The following is a 17,703-nucleotide window of genomic DNA, read 5'->3' on the forward strand; positions in this document are numbered from 1 at the left end:
ATGGATGTTCATGGTCCAACATGAGTTATTTGTAGCTTTATAATGAATCATTTGTGAAGAAAAGTGAACAGTTTGAAGGTTCTGTTGCGGAACAAAAGACAATTTTGTTGTGCGCGGCCATTATTGGTACGCTTGAATTTTGAATGTGTCTATAGCCGCGCACGGAAAATCTTCTAGTATTTATCAGCAGTTAAACGTAGAAAAGTTCTTCGAAAAGAAGGTTACATAAGATTAACAGGCAATTTTCCAATCAATATTTTATACATCCGACTGAAAAAAACACCATTATTAGAAAAAAAAATATATAAGAAGAAACGAAAATGTTTAGATCAAAGCACTGTGCTCTGACAATCTTCTGAATATCTACCGACCACATGTGGAATCTTATTCATTTTATGACCAATAATTACGGTTTACATGCTGAGAAACAAATCGGTCAGGTGATAAAAAAATATCTTTTTCGCAAATAGTTCCAATATTGCCAAAAATTTTGCACGCCATGTTAGCAACCGATAAAAATGACAAAGACTGTATTTACAAAAACGATTTGATTGCCTCATTAGTTTGCATTATAGTTGGGCTAAACCGTCTCTGGAAGAACATTAAATTAAGCCAAATTGGTCAATTAAAAAGAAATTCGCTGCATTGTATGTGGGTGATTTAAAATTGAACCAAGTTGTGCCGTGATACAGTGTGTCAAGAAATAAGTCGTAAGTTTTATGCGTTTCCATTTTATTATTCAATTTTTATTGTTTTTCTTCTCGCAGGAAATGTCGGTTTAATATCAACCAAGTGTTCTATACTGGATCATTGGTAGCGTTAATGTTGATACAATTGATATACTAATACTTGTTTCATCGAGATGCGCGTAATGTTTATTGTATTATACTGAAAGTTGGTGTAATGATAGTAAATATCATACTGGCTCACAAAAACTGTAAAACAGATAGGAACGACTTAAAAATCTATCATAGTTAATCATAAACACAGAGAAGCTTTATCGTAACCACTTAATAAACAAAAAATATATAAACCTATGAAATGAGATCTCTCACATGCTAGAAATCTGTCAAATTTTTCAAACATAATATACTAGGTACCTAATTCGTTAGTTTTTCGATTTTCGATAACTTTGTTTGGAATGAAAAACTCACAATGTGGAAAATGTTTAATACACACACATCGAAAAATGCAATACAACACAGCATCGCTATATCAGAAAATAGAAAAATTGATAATTTTTTTGTATTCTATGCCATTGTTGGTGTATCAAAGCGCTAACCGCAGCTGAATGCGTTGTATAATCTGAAGCAGTATTGTTAGTATTAATTTAATTCTAGAGATTACACTGTTTTCTTTCACTTTTTTCCTAAAAATTCAGCGTTGCCAAACAAACAACTCGCTAACCTACTCTTGTCCTCGTGTAAATTTGGTATGATTTATTTCAAGAGAAAAAGAAACTTTAAGCAAGTCTTGTAAGGAATGTCATTTTGTAAAGTACGGTTGACTATTAGATAGCGCCGATTTCGGTGCCGACTGTTGTCAGATCTGTTTGCTTCCCATTGAATGTGGTAACTGGATTTTTGTCCAAAGATGCTCGAAGATTTAACGATAGAATTTTACTTCGGCTTCGACACAATCTTTCATCAGTTCGTCTAACTCTTGGCTAGGATCCCCTGATTGCTTACTAATGAAGCCATCGACTTCGTCAACGCAAGTGCTTTCAAGGGATTTCAACAAATCGCCAACATTTTCCCATTTCCGATTGCTATGTAGTTTGTGCAGAAGCGAACAACTTTCGCCGTCTGGTACTTTGGTCAATGGAGAGATTTTGGCCCCGGTTGTAAAGATAAAGGGTTTAAACACCGATTCCAAAGGATTTGGTGTAGCAGTGAACCAGTGGCAGGATAGACCTTCTTTAGACAATACCGTAACTTGACTGGAGAGAGCACTGCCTTCAGCACCTGCAGCACGAAGTGTTTCGAACATCTGGGTGACTCCGAACAAACCCTCCCCAGATGGTTCACTACCGGGCCAAGAGCGATTCGATTCCGATCCGAAGACTGCAGCAAATTTCAAATCACCTGAACCATCCCACAAACCTGCGGCCTGCAGTTTCGCAGACAAATCCTCCGAACTGAGGTCAGCCGAACCGAAAACGGATAGACCGGGCTTAAGAGCCAAACTACCGCTGTCGGAAACTTTTTGGGCGGCCCACAAGCTTCCAACGATGTTCAACAGCCACAGCTCGTTAGGATCACAAATCACAAATGCAGCTTTGGCGGAATCTTTGCTCTCTCCCTCGGGACCATACTTAGCGCTAAGCGATGTCATGGTGTCTACTGCAGCCGAGGCACTTGTTGAACGCTCTAGACCCAATCTGGAATTTAAAGTGAGGGTGAACATGAAATTAACATGAAAGAGTATTGTTTTTTTTCATCTTACCTTACTAAATCGGTAGGGTTCAGCTTGCCCCCGACGGGGAACCCTTCGCTGAAGGTCAGCCCGATGCAGACGCCCTTTTCGTTGGAACCGCTTTCGGCACCCCACATGCCGGCCGGCTTGTTCAGGATCACAGATAGTGTAGCCACACCATCATCAATTTCCACCGAATCACACTGTAGAGAAAATTGATGCGTTAATAATATTAATGTAAGGAGTACTGGTTTCAATACGTTATTAAGAAGATTTTACATGCATTTATTTTTACACAAAATTTAAGCCCTCTACTACTACAATACAATGAAAATGAAAAAAAAAATGATTTTTTTTAATAATTAATCAGGCCTAAAAATGTTTTAAAAAACATCGGAACGGAATACATATGGGCTGCCAATTGAGGGTTAAAATCAAATTGAAGCGCTGCTGATTGCATAAACTTAGGCGTATTCAGATGCTATACTGCCGTTGGACGCATAATTGTCACATGTGACATTTCGACGTTTTTGACTTTTTGATGCCAATCGTGATAATTTGATACGTTTTATTGAAATTCTTTGTCGAAACATAAAGTTTGTTCTAGAAATTTCGAGAAAAATTCAAAGTCAATTTGTCACACTGGGACAAATGGACGCATAACTGTCACACTGAGACGATTGGACGCATATTTGTCACACTCTATAAATGAATGTATTATAACTTCGGAACGTCTAAATAGATTTTCACCAAATTTGGCATACGTGTCCTTGATAGTTGCGAGAGGATCATGGAAATATAAAGAGGGGGAAGGGTCACTGTTTTCGCGACATCCCAGTATGTGCAAGAAAAACTCTGCAAACTGCTTCGGGTTCGTTGCTGGCGCTTGGAAGAGTGCATGCAAACGAAACCCACTTCACAACATTAGTCACATATTACTGTTCCGGCGCCGTAGAACTGTAATCCAAAATTGTCCAGGATGGCCATAAGTGATTGTCGGTGGTTTTAGCAGACCATTTCTTCTTTGGTTTTGCTGTATGTTTTTTAATGTTTACGAAGTATGCCGCCAGAGTTACTTCATCCGGAACTTGTTCCAGGACCGTATTCACTTCAAACGGATTGATTGTCCTCTTCTGGTATCGCTACTCTCGCGGTTGCGACATTTTCAGCACGGCAGCTGACAGTTTGTTGAAGAAATGTTGCTTCCTGTACAGTGAGTGAGCTGCCGCAAATGGCTCCCCGTGCCGTTTTATTGATCGAACCCGTTAAACACTTCATGTTTGTCACAAAAAATGTACGCTTTCGAATAATCCGATTCAGACCTGATTTTTTCAATTTAAGCTTCCATTTACGAATAAAACACAAGAGCCACGCACGAAATTCCAAACCAAACAACTACTGAGAAAATGCTCGTGGTGTGACAAATATGCGTCCATTTTTCGACTATTCATAGAATTTCGCGGCATAAATGTCACACAAGGAATTTCATTGAAAAAACAGTTCATTTTCGAAAAATTTGATCGAGGCTCATATGGTAGGAGTATACTTTAGAGATCTACGGCATTGAAGTCAACAAAAGTTGCGAAACTATGCGATAACAGCAAAATGTTTTAGTGAAACTTTAATTGCGTTTTTCTCGCTTTGCCTTTTTGTAACATGTGACAATTATGCTTCCAACGGCAGTATATACGTCTATTAGTTTATACAAACGCTTGTTCCAAAATCCTGGGAGGTTTGGATTCTATGTCGAAATATGTTCATCATTCATATTCTCTGTACCGAAAATGTCCATTGGTTGAACTATTTCGATTCTGAAGTTCATATATTTTGATCTGGAATATAATTTGTATTTGGATATCAATTTGTCTGGATTTTTCAATTCTCTTGAATAAAACCTTTCGAATTTCTGGAATTTCAATTTTTTATCAGGAACAGCGTTGAACTTAAAGATAAAAAAACAAGTTAATTTACTTATATTTAACACAATTCCTAAATGGGTCAGTGATTATTGGTAAATTTCAAAATATGATTTAGATTTTTTTTTTCTGAAAAAACTCATGAAATCGATCCAAAAACATAGATATTAATTATAACTAATACCTGCTAAGCCAGAACTTGAATTCATATTTAAATTATTCAATTATTTGATGAAGATTTTAGAGGAACAAAAAAAACTGGGTCTTACTTTCACCGGTCCAGTAGCTTCGGAGGCAGGATGGAAGTGCACCTCGGTCACGGCTGATCCGTCCACCGGTTCTCGAAGCCCGTTCCGTCCAAAGATAACCGACTTGTCAGAACCGACAAATGGTGCGAGGACCACGAAAACTTCTCCGCAGATTCCAGACATTGTTGTTTGGTGTGAAACTTTTACCGAATCGATTTTCAGCCAAGTGAAAGTTGGCCCACAGGGAGACTTTTCTTTCTTTCTTCTGCAAGGGGATTTTTTAATTCATGTTATCTATGGTCAAAACTTCCATTTCCGGGTACTTACCTAATATTAAGGTGTATAAATAAGATTAACAAGGACTTCACCACTTTACAAATGATCAAAAAGCGCTATAAAACTGACTTTCTCCAATTTTCTCGACTCGGAGCTGAACTTTGAATGCGTGTAAAGATGAGCGAATAGGGGATGATTCTGTCTTTTTCTGAACTGACAGATTTGTGGAAAATCATCCCCCCATGACATTTCCTATTTGAAAAAAAAAAATGAGTGCCAAATGCATTGATGAGTTACTTGATTTTGGTTTGGATCGAGAATGACATAAGAAAAAGATTTAAAAGCGTTTGTTTAATAAAAATATAAAGTTTTACAACTGTTATCTTTTTTCAAATAATTTCTTTAGTTCTTATTGGTCGTAATCGATGACCTGGAAGACATTTTCATTTATTTTAACGATGCTATTCACACACAAGGCCAGTGTATTTGTAAAAATAAACTGACCAAATGATTCGTATGAGAAATAAACGATGAAATTGTATAACCCGAAAGCATGCCTATTTTATTTGAGGCCGTGTTTCAAATATTAGAGCTCAGGCCACCTTAGGCTTAATAGGTTTTCATATTTTAAGTTCGTGTTTTCAAATGCGTTTGATAAGATTTCTGTAACAAATGCTCATTTTAAATAAAATCTTAACGTGCTCAACTAATGGTTTCAAATAAACAAAATGAAATTTTGAAATATCAAGTAATACCAATATTCGTATTCTAATAAAAAAATTGCAGAAATTTTTCTGATTTGATGGAAATTATCTATTTTTTGAAGGTTTTATTATAATGACACTTTACCATCCTCATGGCATTGGTCAATCTAACTAAATATGAATTTATGATATAATATTGAAAATCAAAATTTTCCATTTTTTTAAGGCTTATTTACACACCTCGTGAACTCAACTACGTGGCTAATAGGGAATAGTTGATAACACAACTATGACGACATACATATGGGGAATAGTTGAAAAATGAAAAACCAACTGGTCTTGTTGTTTAAACACTCCTAAAACTGTTTTTATTCCGATTCGCCCGCCATAATGAAAATTTCGCGGTGAAAACCGGGAGAACCGGAGCAAAAACAGTTCTAGGATATTGAACAGGAACAGGATAGTTATTGACAGAATAAGATTTTTTTTTCGCGTTCACGGGGAATGTAAACCAGACTTTGCACCCAAAAAAGTGATTCAAAAAATTGAATAGATTTTTTTTATTCACGTTTACGAGAAAACTGGATCAATGAGAAGATAATTATTTCCAAGCCGAGGCGCGCCTGTTAATTAAAATTTTGGAAAATTTATCATTAAAGCTTTGATTTGACAAGTTTTAAACAAGCGGTTTCAAACAAAACTTTCAACTCGTCATATTATTTGATGAACGCAAAATAAACTTGCCGAGACGTCGAGTTTGTAACAAATAAATAAACTTTCTTTAACGATTTTTGAGGCAGAAATAGCAGAGAAAAACAATAATTTGTAACAAACCATTTCCAAAATAAACGAACCGGATAAAATTGACAATTTTTGTCTCTCTGGTAACTTTATTTTCGATTGGAAACGATCCCAAGAAAGAAAAACAACCAGTCTATCAAACATTGATCGCGAGTTCTCATTGAAAATAATAAAAACAAGTGCTGCCGAATTTAGGTTTGTGAACCAAAATTGTTATTATTAAGTCGTTTTTAGAGTAAGATTTTTTACCAAAATGCTGTAAATATGAACATTTTTTTATACTTCTATATTTTATTTGGTTTTGAAATTAAATTTCAATTACGTAAACAGGAAAAAACTAATTTTCCGCTTATAAACAAAATTAAATTAAATTTAATTAATTTTTTTCTTTACAATCCTTTCTTCACAAGCGAAAACCAACTGGCATCATTGGTGTCGTGTCAAGCGGAGAAATAAAATGGAGAATTTTGTGTGATTGTTGTTTTGCACAACATTATTCTCGCGTTCGGGTTGTCAAAAGTTTGTAAACTTGGACCGCCGGAAAAGGGCCAAAAAGTGTCGTAAAGCGAAGTGGAAGACCGAATCGATCGGAAGCAGCAGGAATTTTCGGTACGCGAGTGTTATCCGGTGCGTGTGGCCGCAGCAAAAAAAAAGAACCCCACGAAAAATCATACGGATTTTTCAGGATTCTTCCCATCGCACTTCCCTCTAATCGACGAGCTTTTTTTCTTTCCTATTTGGAGCCATGGAGTAAAGAAGAGCAGGCAGGTAGGCCTCCGAAAAGTAAAATTGTCGGACGACTGGAAGCGGAGAGGCTCTTGCTTGAAGCTAGAGAGAAAGAGAAAAGAAGTAGCCCGTGGCCTCGCCTGTTCCTGCTGACTGGAAGTGTTTTTGGGGATGGAAGGGAGCATCTCAGTTTTTTTCGGACTGACTTCTCAAGAACGGGCTCTTCCCGCTTTTTGGAGCTCTTGAAGATAGCTCGATATAATCGATAGAGGGAAATCTATTACATCACGGCTGGACGAAGTCTGAACGCGGTCGCGGTTAATCGAGAAAACAGTACGGCTGAAGGGGTGTGCCGGATTTTGGACACCGGAATAAGAAAGTGTAGATTGTTTTAATCCCTAGAGAAGTAAACCGGATGGGACACCCATGAAGAAAACTGAAGCCAAGAAGCGCAAGAGGAGAAAATAGTGTGGTGAGACGCATTTTGTGTGTGTTATTTCTTCGCGTTTAGATGGGCACGGGAGTAAATGAGAAGGTAACGGGATAGTTTCGTCGGCCGAGATCGAGAATAGTGTGCACTGACTGGGGGAGGCGGAATCAATCTTTCGATTTCTTCACTTCTTGGGAGGTTGCTCGTGATAGTTGCTAAGCTTGTGGGTGAGGTTCGGGTGTGGAATTCGAGTTGAAGCTACAAATTGATCAACGCAGACTCGCATGTGCTCTCCTCATGTTGTTTCGTGTGTCCGTCAGGCGAGATATTAATACTGGGAGGCTATTTGTAAACATTGCGGATGGGTAAACAAAATTCCTAATATATTATCGGCCGAATCATTACTTCGTGTTTGAATATAAAACAATTTCATTAATCAATAGTGCCCTTTTATTACTTAACATATAATTTCGGCTTTGAATTTATTGCATTCAATGGCCAACATCGATTTTCAACATTGTTGTTACTACTGTATTTCAACTTAACTCCTAATCATTATTTAATATGATATCTTTATTTTAATGCCAACTATGCAATACTTTTTCAAATACGTTTTCAAAATCAAATTCAGATTTTAAATATGGGTTTGAAATTAATATTTTAATTCTATCAGCTGACAAAAGCTTTTAGTTTATGTACTTGCTGTAAATAGTTTTTTTCCCTGTTTTTCTACATCTTTAAATTTTGTTGTTGGCCACAATGATAGAACGATTTTGTTAAAATTTAAGATTATGCGCAGGGTATTCAACCTTTCTACTGTTGATATTTTTGAATTTATTCAAACGTTTACCTATTACCGTGACCCTTGTAGCCAAAAAAGTATAAATACAAAAATCAACTTTGACTAAAGGATTTGTATAAGTACTTGACTATCGCCTGGACGTTTTTGGTGGCATACCACTGCATAAGCTTTTCTACAATTATTTGGATTCAATCCCGCCGACGAAGATAACATAAAGAACAGTTGACGAGAACTTTTCACGGATATTCCAACGTCTTCATCATGTTGCTACTATTTTCACATTGCAAAACGGAATGGTTCGGCCCATAAAATATAAGAATTGATGATTTTACTACTTTTCTTCATGTGGACGACCTTTTGAAAATCCCAACAAAATGGTATAAAGTCATAAAACGATTTAGCATAAGTGAAAAGTGAAAGAGAGTTCTTAGACTATAAGCGTACAATAAAGTGTTATAGAAAAATCAATTCATCATACTAGGTTCGGAAATCTAGTGGATGGGTAGGAGTTTTTGATTGACCACGGGCCAGAATGAAGGAGATGGTCGGTGGTTGTTGCGTTTGCTCCGATGATCGGGGTTGGTCGGAGAACCCGTTGGTCTATTGTGATGGCCAGAGTTGTGCAGTGGCCGTGCACCAGGCGTGCTACGGTATAGTGACGGTGCCAAGTGGGCCTTGGTACTGCCGCAAGTGTGAAAGTCAGGAACGGTCAGCTCGGGTGAGGTGCGAACTTTGCCCCTCGCGAGATGGAGCCCTCAAGCGAACCGACAACCAAGGATGGGCGCACGTTGTTTGTGCGCTTTACATTCCGGAGGTGCGATTCGGCAATGTCACCACCATGGAACCAATTATCTTGCAGCTGATACCCCAGGAACGTTACAGCAAGAGTGAGTTACAACCGAGATATCGAATGTATTCCAGTATTAGTACAATTTCCCTTATTCTCTTCTCAACAGCTTGCTACATTTGTCAAGAAATGGGCAAAGCCTCGCGATCTACCGTCGGTGCGTGTATGCAGTGTAACAAATCTGGCTGCAAACAACAGTTTCACGTTACCTGTGCACAGCAACTTGGGCTGCTTTGCGAAGAAGCTGGAAATTATCTAGACAATGTTAAATATTGTGGATACTGCCAGCATCATTATAGTAAATTGGTAAGTTAAATTTCCTTATTCCTATCGTTCTTATACATGTAACCTTCAATCATCTTAGCAAAAAATTAATATAAATTATCTCTTTCTCCTTCTAGAAAAAAGGTGGCAACGTCAAAACCATTCCACCCTACAAACCAATAAGTCACGAAACAAACTCAAGCGATGGCCCATCTTCGCCGGAGAAAGAACTGGAACCACCGCCTACTCAGCAACATTCCAGTGGGAGCGGTTTGGGAAGCACCAGCGGGATAAAATCGACAAACCGATTACCGAATGAACAGACCGCTGGGCCACCATTGGCATCGTCGTCTTCTTCGTCGAAGCAGAGAAAATCTTCAGGTGCCTCAAAGGGTTCCACCAATACATCTATGGCACCTGGCTCCACAATTATGTCGGGGCCAGGAAACACTAACTCTACTGGCATACCTAGTCAACCGTCCTCTATTGCGCCAGGACTGCCTGGTATGAATTCAATGGCTGCCATGAGTAACGTTACCGGAAGTAGTCTTGGCAAAACTAGCTCTTCTTCAACAAGTAGCAGCAGTAAAGATAAGGACAAATATAACAAAAATATTAGTAAGGTATCCAGTACAAACAAAGGTCATGAAAAGGATCCATCAAATGCTTCGGCATCTTCCTCATCTTCGTCGTCACAACGAGACAAAGGTTCGAAATCCTCAAAATCCAGCACTTCTGGAGGAAACAGCAATATTGGCGTAATAGGAACAACCAGTAGCATAGTTTCCCATACTGGATCAAATGTTTCTAACCCAATGCTGAAGGAATCGGATCCAGCTTTGATGTCATCTTCAACATCTAGCAATGCCCCACCACACTCAACTACGATGAAGCACCAACCGGACAGTGGAACCATTAAGCAAGAGAAAACGTTAGCACAAATTTCATCCGCTGCCGTTTCTTCTGCCCGTGCAGCTTCTTTATCCCCGGCAGCTATCCCGACAACGCTTATCATAAAACCACCTCAGGATCATTCCGGAAACAGCAAAGATATATTATCTAAGGAAACAATCGCCAAGTTCACCACATCAAATTTCACCGAAACAATAGTTGTGAATTCGGATTCAGTGTTCGGTGCCAATGCCCCCGGTAATCCTGGACTAGAACCAATTGGCAGCAATACTGGAAGCCTGGGTGGAAATACAGGAGGACCTCCACTAGGCCCAATCTCTGTTATCGAATCAGGTTCCGCGAGTGCAAATGTTAAGATGAATCTCTCCGGCGAGAATCCGTACTCCGGTGGCAGCGCTGGCGGTGCCAAAAAACGAAAAGCGGATGCGAGATCAACTCCGACATTCACTTCAGGAGATATCGACATTAATCGGTATGTGTTATTTTTATGCATAACTTTGAAAAAGATTTTAATAAAATCAATAATATTTGTTACAGCGATCTTATCAAGGACGTTGCTGTTTCTCTAGTGCCATTACCCCTAAATAAAAATGATAGCATTGATCCGGCGTCTATAAGCGGGATAGAAAAAAGCATCAAAAAGGTAAGTCACCATTCTTGACAATACAAAAAACGAATCAACTCCTCGGAATCAAGGATAGAATTGAGGCGCTTAGGATCAGAAGAATGCAAGTGCCTATATGATAGTTTCGAGACAAGCGCGCTTCAAAGTTGTAAAGGTGCTCGATTTTTCATATATTTCTAGCAGTTTTAATTTAAAAAAAATTGTTTTTTTTTAATTTCTTTATTTGAAACGGCTCATACCTTGAGGCTTTAAGGAGCCAAACTCGTTTTGTATGTTTACAATTGTTTTCCTGTTGCATAGACAAATCAAACTGGACAGAAGAATTATCGTAGTCAGGGCTGCAAACACGAGTTGGAGAGTACGAAGAAGCGTTTACCTGCATTGACATGAGGATGTGGTAAATAGACATAAATCTGATTTGATGATTTCGCTCAAAAGGCCTTTCGAAATTTACAATCACCAATGGGTTCATGACCTCACACCTGATGAGGAACTCAAGTGATAGTGGATTGAATCGATCTTTCAAAGGGAGTATTCCTGCCAAAACTTCAAGAGTCATGTTGTGCCCAGGCTTCATTTTGCTCATCTTGACCAAAAGGAGACAGTGAACTTTTTCGCTCCGAATAATTGTGAGTCTATTTTTAATGAGCATTTCATCCTCTGCTGCTGAGAGAGCGGGGAGAATTTTTTTTCTCTAATGAATTATCACTCTTCTACTGACAGAGCACTGTTGGTGTGTCTCTCTAAAAACACTTAACCAATGCTACGTTCGATCAGTGAAATGAATTGCGATCGTTGATCTCTCAGCCAGTTACTGAGAAGCTGATGAAAATTTCTCCTAGCGAGAATGAGATTGGGTGACTGCCTGATTGAAATGCTCTACAACAAAATGTGGGCTGCTTGATCGTTTTGAGTGTGAGAAAGCATATTTCTCCTAGGCAAAAGGTCTTCTGGATGGGCTCCCCACCAGGTGCCAGTGATTGATCGGAGAAAATTGATTCTTAGTTGACATTTTCCTTTCAGATACTCAATGTGAGCTCTCTTGAAACACCTTGATTGGGTGATCGTTCTGCCTAGAAGTTGAAGCTTACACAGCAAATTTTTTTTTGCTGGAAACCAAAATTTTGCTGGTTTTTGTCCCGCTGACTTTCCAGCAAAATTTCCAGCAATTTTAATTGCTGGAAAAAACAGCAAACGTTAATGCTGGTTTCCAGCAATTCAAATTGCTGGAAAATCAGCAATCCAGATTGCTGGAAATTAGCTTTTTCTTTCAAAACAACCGGCTGTATTTAGTATTAAATTTATATTTCAATTCAAAATTAAATATAGAATATTGGCTTCGCATATAATAAGCAATGAAAATCAATTATTCTCTCCCATTTTTCACTAAGGGATGTATTTATTTTCGGAAACATTTTTTTTTCTACATTCCACCACCGGCTTTGGGCGGCAGCGTTGTGCCAAAGTGTTGATCATCCGCCACCTAAAAAAGAGTTTTGATTAGTATCTTTCATGGAATATCTACCTGTCCAATAAAAACTTACCCTTGACTTGATGTCTGGTTGCTAAAATATAGAAGAGAATAAAAATAGTTGGATAAATCTTACAAAAAATCGTAAAAAAGAGTCTCACCTTGCTTCAGCATGCGAAATGTCCAATTTGACAGCTCGATTACTGATTTTTCAGAAAACTAGACCAATTGCTGGAAAGTCCAGCAATTTGAAACCCGATTGCTGATTTTTCAGCAAAAATGACAAGAACTCGACCGAATGCTGAAAAATCCAGCAATTAGAAAACCGATTGCTGGTTTCCAGCAAAATTTTAGATTGCTGAACGTTTACAGCAATTTTTTTTTTTTCTGGAAATCGCTGCAAAAATTTAAGGTTGAGCAGGTCTATGTTTCTTAGAGAAAACAACCATCTCCGTTTTCTGAGAAGAAAACTCAATCCCAAGCCCCCAAGCCCAGGATGACAATCTGTTTAAAGTATCTTGTAAAGGTCTGTGCATATGAGATTCAGTAGATCCTGTGACAGACACCACGCCGTTATCTGGGAGTTGTCTTTGAGTGCAGCCTTCAGAGAGACAACTGTCGATGTCACTTACGTAGAAGTTGTACAAAATTGGACTCAAACAAGAACCTTGCGGGAGACCCATGTAAGAGGTTCTTCTAACTGCAATATCTCTGTGAGCAAAGTTCAAATGTTTCTCACAAAGCAAGCTATATAAGATGTTGTTCAATAGAGGAGGCAAACCGGAGTGCAAATTGTCTGACAAAACCTCTATTGAGACTGCATCAAAAGCTCCCTTTATGTCTAGAAACACTGAAGCTATTTGCAAGATAATCGTTTGTCCCCTTGCACCTTCGAAACCCAAATTGAGTATCTGAGAGGAGGCCATTTGTTTCTACCCATTTATCCAAACGAAACAAAATCATTTTCTCCATCAATTTGCGTATACAAGACAACATCGCTATTGGACGGTACGAATTGGGATCAGACGCTGGTTTTCCGGGCTTTTGGATAGCAATGACTCTCACTTGTCTCCACTCTTGGGGAACAATGTTGTGCTCCAAGAATTGATTAAACAAATTTAATAAGCGAAATTTTGCGGCATCCGAAAGGTTTTTCAACTAGTTAAATTTTATTTTATCAATTCCCTGAGCTGAATTGTTGCAAGAGAGGAGGGCAAGTGAGAATTAGACCATCGAAAAGCTGGAACCCATAGCACACCTATCTTGAGGCACATTTCGGAATATTTTTTGTACAGGTCCAGAATCTGGACAGAGTTTCCGTGCGAAGTTACATATCCATCTATGTGAATATTCCTCACTTTCATTCATAGATGATCGATTACGCATGCTTCGTGCCACTCTCCACAAGGTACTCGAGGATGTTTTCCGCGATAAACCACCCACAGAATTCCTCCAATACGCCTTTTTCTTCTTGGAACACTGCTTGTCCCACCAAGGATTAGGGGGCCTTCTAGGAACAGATGAATCTGGGATGGGTTTTGTTTGAGCACAAAGTGCACTTTCATGTATCAAACGAGGAAAAAAGTGGTATTTTTCTAAAGGAGGTAAAACATGCATAGAATCGATGTCTGTTGTTATTTCGTCCGAGTACTTTTTCCAGTCGATGTGTCTTGTAAGGTCATATGCCATATTTGTAGAATTTGAATTGCTGACCCCATTGGTGATTGTAATTTGATTGGCAAGTGATCACTACCATTCGGATCATGGACTACCTTCCACTGGCAATCGAATGATAGTGAATTTGAGCAGAGTGATAGGTCAATTGCACTTTGTCTTGCAGGTGGCTTAGGTACTCGTGTTTTTTTCACCGGTGTTCAAAACTGATAGATTGAAACTGTCACAAATATCATAGATAAGAGTAGAACGACTATCGTCAGTTTTTCCCCCAGACAGTTCCATGTGAGTTGAAGTCACCCAGGATCAACCTTGGCTCAGGCAAAACTGAACACAGGTCCTCTAGGTGACTTCGATTCACTGCAACTCTCTGAGGCCAGTACAAACTGACAACGCATAAGTCCCTACCTCTTATAGTTGTATGACACGCAACAGCTTCAATTCCTCCTGATAAAGGGAGGTTGATTCTAAAGAAGGAATAGCGCTTGCTGGCCCCCATAAGCACCCCTCCATAAGAATCGTCGCAGTCTAGACGTATGACATTAAAATCGTGGACTGAGATGTTAGATTGAGAATGAGGCCAAGTTTCGGAAGGAATTTGAACGGATCCAGTTTAGGTATAATACTACGACAATTCCACTGTAAAACAGTGATATCTCCGACCTCTCGGTTTAAATTAGCCATCGAGAAAGATAAACACTGAAATGAGGGGCCAAGTTTTTTTTTTTTTTATTTTTTTTTTTATTACCACAAAACTGTTTATTTCTTATGTTATTTCATTACAAGCAAAAGGATTTTTTTTTTACATTTTCAAAGATAAGTGCCAACTTCACATGTTTGTTGAAAAATTTAAAACTAAAACACTCAGATCAATGTCAGTTCTATCCGTGTATAGTATAAAATGTAAGTATTGTGTCAGTAAATATATTGTTTGATTTTTTTCTAGTCTGGTGAGTGTACGCAATTCAGGAAATTTCAAATCTAAATATCCAAAATTTCTAAACTTTAATCTATTTAACAACTTGATCCTACCAACCGTATACCACCAGCAATTTCTTACTTTAGAACAATCTACTATTCTGTGCTTTATGTCCTCAACCTGTTGAGGGCAAAAATCACAAATAAGTGATGTTCCATTTCCAAAACGAAATCGAGTTTCCGCGCATGAAATTTTCTCATTCACAAGAAGATACCACGAGGACTGGTAGTCTGAATGAATTGATTTTGTGAATATATTTTTCCATATGATATTCCATCTAAACGTAGGATACTTTTTAGATATATGTGCTGCTGGAAGTTTTTGTAAAAGATGTTCATAAATTTTACTAGTTGATGGATGATCAATACAATTAATAGGAAGATAAGGTATTTCTAAGCAAATTGTTTTGAGAAAGTTGGCATTTGATGGAATTTGTTTTATATTCGGTGGATTTTGCATGTTTTCAACTATAGATCTTAAAAACGTATGATTTAATTTGAGAAATTTTGCTATAAGCAATGCTTTGCATTTATATTCAGGAGATATTAAACCAAGTCCTCCTTGTTTCTTATTTAAACATAACTGATCAAATGAAATTCTAAGATTTTGTCTCATCCAAAGAAAATTCCCATATAATGATTTAATTTTCGCGATGTATTTTTTGTTTATTGAAATCGTTGATGCTAAATACCAAATTTTTGATGAAGCGTATGTATTCAGAAAAATAACCTTCTGGATCAAATTTAAATTTCTAAATTTATTATGATACAAAATAAAGTTTAATTTCTTTATCATTTCGTTCCAATTTTTGTCAATCATTATTTTGCTACTGTTACAGTACCATATTCCTAGAATCCTTACATCTTCGTTTAAATTAATCCAATGTGGAAAATTAAACGTAGTTCTCCTTCCTATGAGCATTGAAGATGTTTTAGAGTAATTTACCTTAGATCCTGATTCATTTTCAAACTGATTGAAAATTTGCCTAATTCCGTTTAACTTATTTAAATCAATAATAATCAAACTAATATCATCAGCGTAGCAATTTATTAAATCATCGTTCACATTCAGTACATCTTTTAGTTTAAATAAAAGAGGTTCTAAGAACACACAAAACAGAAACATTGACAAAGGATCCCCTTGCCTTACTGATCTTTCAATTTTTATTTCATTTGATAGCGTACCGTTGATCAAAATTCGCGAATAAGCAAGATTTTGACAATTTTTGATAAAAGTTATAAATGTTCTATTAAAACCTAGTTTGTCTAAAATTTTCAGTAAATAACAATGATTAACGCGATCAAAAGCTTTTTCCATGTCGAAAGATATTAAAATTCCTGTATTTTGTCTGATATTGAGTTCACATACTTTATCTCTCAAAGCACATGTTGCTTCGAAAATATTTTTATCTCTATTTGAACATTTTTGCTCTTCTGATAAAACTAAATGACTAAACTTCGATATTCTGTTTTTAATAATTTTAGCGACTAACTTATAGTCAAAATTCAACAACGTAATAGGTCGGTAATTTGCAAGAGAATTATCATTTCCTTTTTTCTTTATCAAAATAATAATACCTTCCATAAATTTTTTTGAATTGTTTCCATTCATCACTTCATTTATCACAAATATCAGTTCAGTCTTTATAACGTTCCAAAGTTTTACATAAAAACATTTGGGTAATCCATCACATCCGGGTGATTTTCTTGATTGGCTTTGCTTTAATGCTAATTGAACTTCATCCACCGAAACTTCATTCATCAAATTTCTATTTTGATCAAAATTTGTTGGAATTTTATTTCCTGGATCGAATGAAAAACTTCCAGACACGTTTTCTTTTCTAAATGCATTAGTATAATTTTCAAATATAGTATTTGTCACAATATCCTGATCAAATTCTTCATGTCCATTTATTTCTAATGATTTTACCAAAGTTTTACTCCTAGCTTTAATTTGTTCTCCTACTTGAAATATCGATATATCTTCTCCTGAAATGTATGTTTTTGTATTGTTGTAAAAAAGTTTTGTCATAGATTTTTGCAAAGCTAGCATTTTACCTTTTACTTTATTTATTTCACTAATAAGCGCGGGATTATCAACATAATCGTTGTACAAATGTTTTAAAGCTGAATAAAAAAATTCTAAGGAATCTTTGAACTGTTTCCTAATCAAATTTTGCTTCCATTTAAAAAAGGATGAAATTTTTACTTTTGCAAAATCATTCCACCACGTAAGCCAAGAATTAAAATAACGTTTTTGTGATTTCCAATAATTCCATTTTTGAGTGAATTCTGCAATATTTTCATCAGTGAATACACAATCGTTTAATTTCCAATACGTTCTACCAAATGGTTTTCCTAAATTTGGAAATTTCATTTTTAAAATCACAGCCTTGTGATCTGAAAAAGAACACACATTTGATTTTACGTCAACTACATCATTAATCATATTTTTCGATACATATATCCGATCTAATCTCGCTGCGGAACCATTTCGAATGAAAGTATAATCAGTTTTGTTTTTATATTTCTGTTCCCATGAATCAACAAGGCTTATGTTTTCAACTACATATTTAAGAGCAGGGCTGTAGTTTGAATCATGATTTGCATCTTT

General features: G+C 37.0%; 2 protein-coding genes across 11 annotated transcripts in view; one reads left to right on the plus strand and one right to left on the minus strand.

The window, feature by feature from the left end:
* Positions 1-715: 715 nt before the first annotated feature.
* LOC129751862 (secernin-2) lies at positions 716-5,063 on the minus strand. The gene is made up of 4 exons (XM_055747611.1): positions 4,907-5,063; positions 4,601-4,844; positions 2,446-2,618; positions 716-2,380 (listed from the first exon to the last, which is right to left on the minus strand). The coding sequence occupies exons 2-4, from the start codon at positions 4,760-4,762 to the stop codon at positions 1,606-1,608; spliced, it is 1,110 nt and encodes a 369-aa protein (XP_055603586.1). The 5' UTR covers positions 4,763-4,844; positions 4,907-5,063; the 3' UTR covers positions 716-1,605.
* Positions 5,064-6,806: 1,743 nt separating this feature from the next.
* LOC129758646 (protein AF-10) overlaps positions 6,807-17,703 on the plus strand; it is a 55,127-nt gene continuing 44,230 nt past the window's right edge. For 6 of the 10 annotated variants that reach the window (XM_055756198.1, XM_055756203.1, XM_055756206.1 and 3 more), the window contains exons 1-5: positions 6,807-7,621; positions 8,704-9,205; positions 9,275-9,471; positions 9,567-10,813; positions 10,879-10,984. In XM_055756198.1, coding sequence (XP_055612173.1) covers positions 8,851-9,205; positions 9,275-9,471; positions 9,567-10,813; positions 10,879-10,984 — 1,905 coding nt within the window. In that variant the 5' untranslated portion in view covers positions 6,807-7,621; positions 8,704-8,850. Of the gene's footprint in view, positions 7,622-7,700; positions 7,882-8,703; positions 9,206-9,274; positions 9,472-9,566; positions 10,814-10,878; positions 10,985-17,703 lie in introns of those variants that run through there. The other 4 variants (XM_055756199.1, XM_055756200.1, XM_055756201.1 and 1 more) reach the window with 4 other exon arrangements.

Source organism: Uranotaenia lowii, chromosome 3 (genome assembly GCF_029784155.1).
Source record: "Uranotaenia lowii strain MFRU-FL chromosome 3, ASM2978415v1, whole genome shotgun sequence".
Classification (NCBI taxonomy): Eukaryota; Metazoa; Arthropoda; class Insecta; order Diptera; family Culicidae; genus Uranotaenia; species Uranotaenia lowii.

What these genes read in the sequence shown, in the direction of transcription:
- LOC129751862 (XM_055747611.1), bottom strand. Translation starts at nt 4,762, where the DNA reads ATGTCTGGAATCTGCGGAGAAGTTTTCGTGGTCCTCGCACCATTTGTC. An exon ending in AAGCTACTGGACCGGTGAAA is followed by an intron (nt 2,619 to 4,600) that starts GTAAGACCCAGT and finishes TTTTCTCTACAG; the next exon opens with TGTGATTCGGTGGAAATTGA. An exon ending in AACCCTACCGATTTAGTAAG is followed by an intron (nt 2,381 to 2,445) that starts GTAAGATGAAAA and finishes TTTAAATTCCAG; the next exon opens with ATTGGGTCTAGAGCGTTCAA.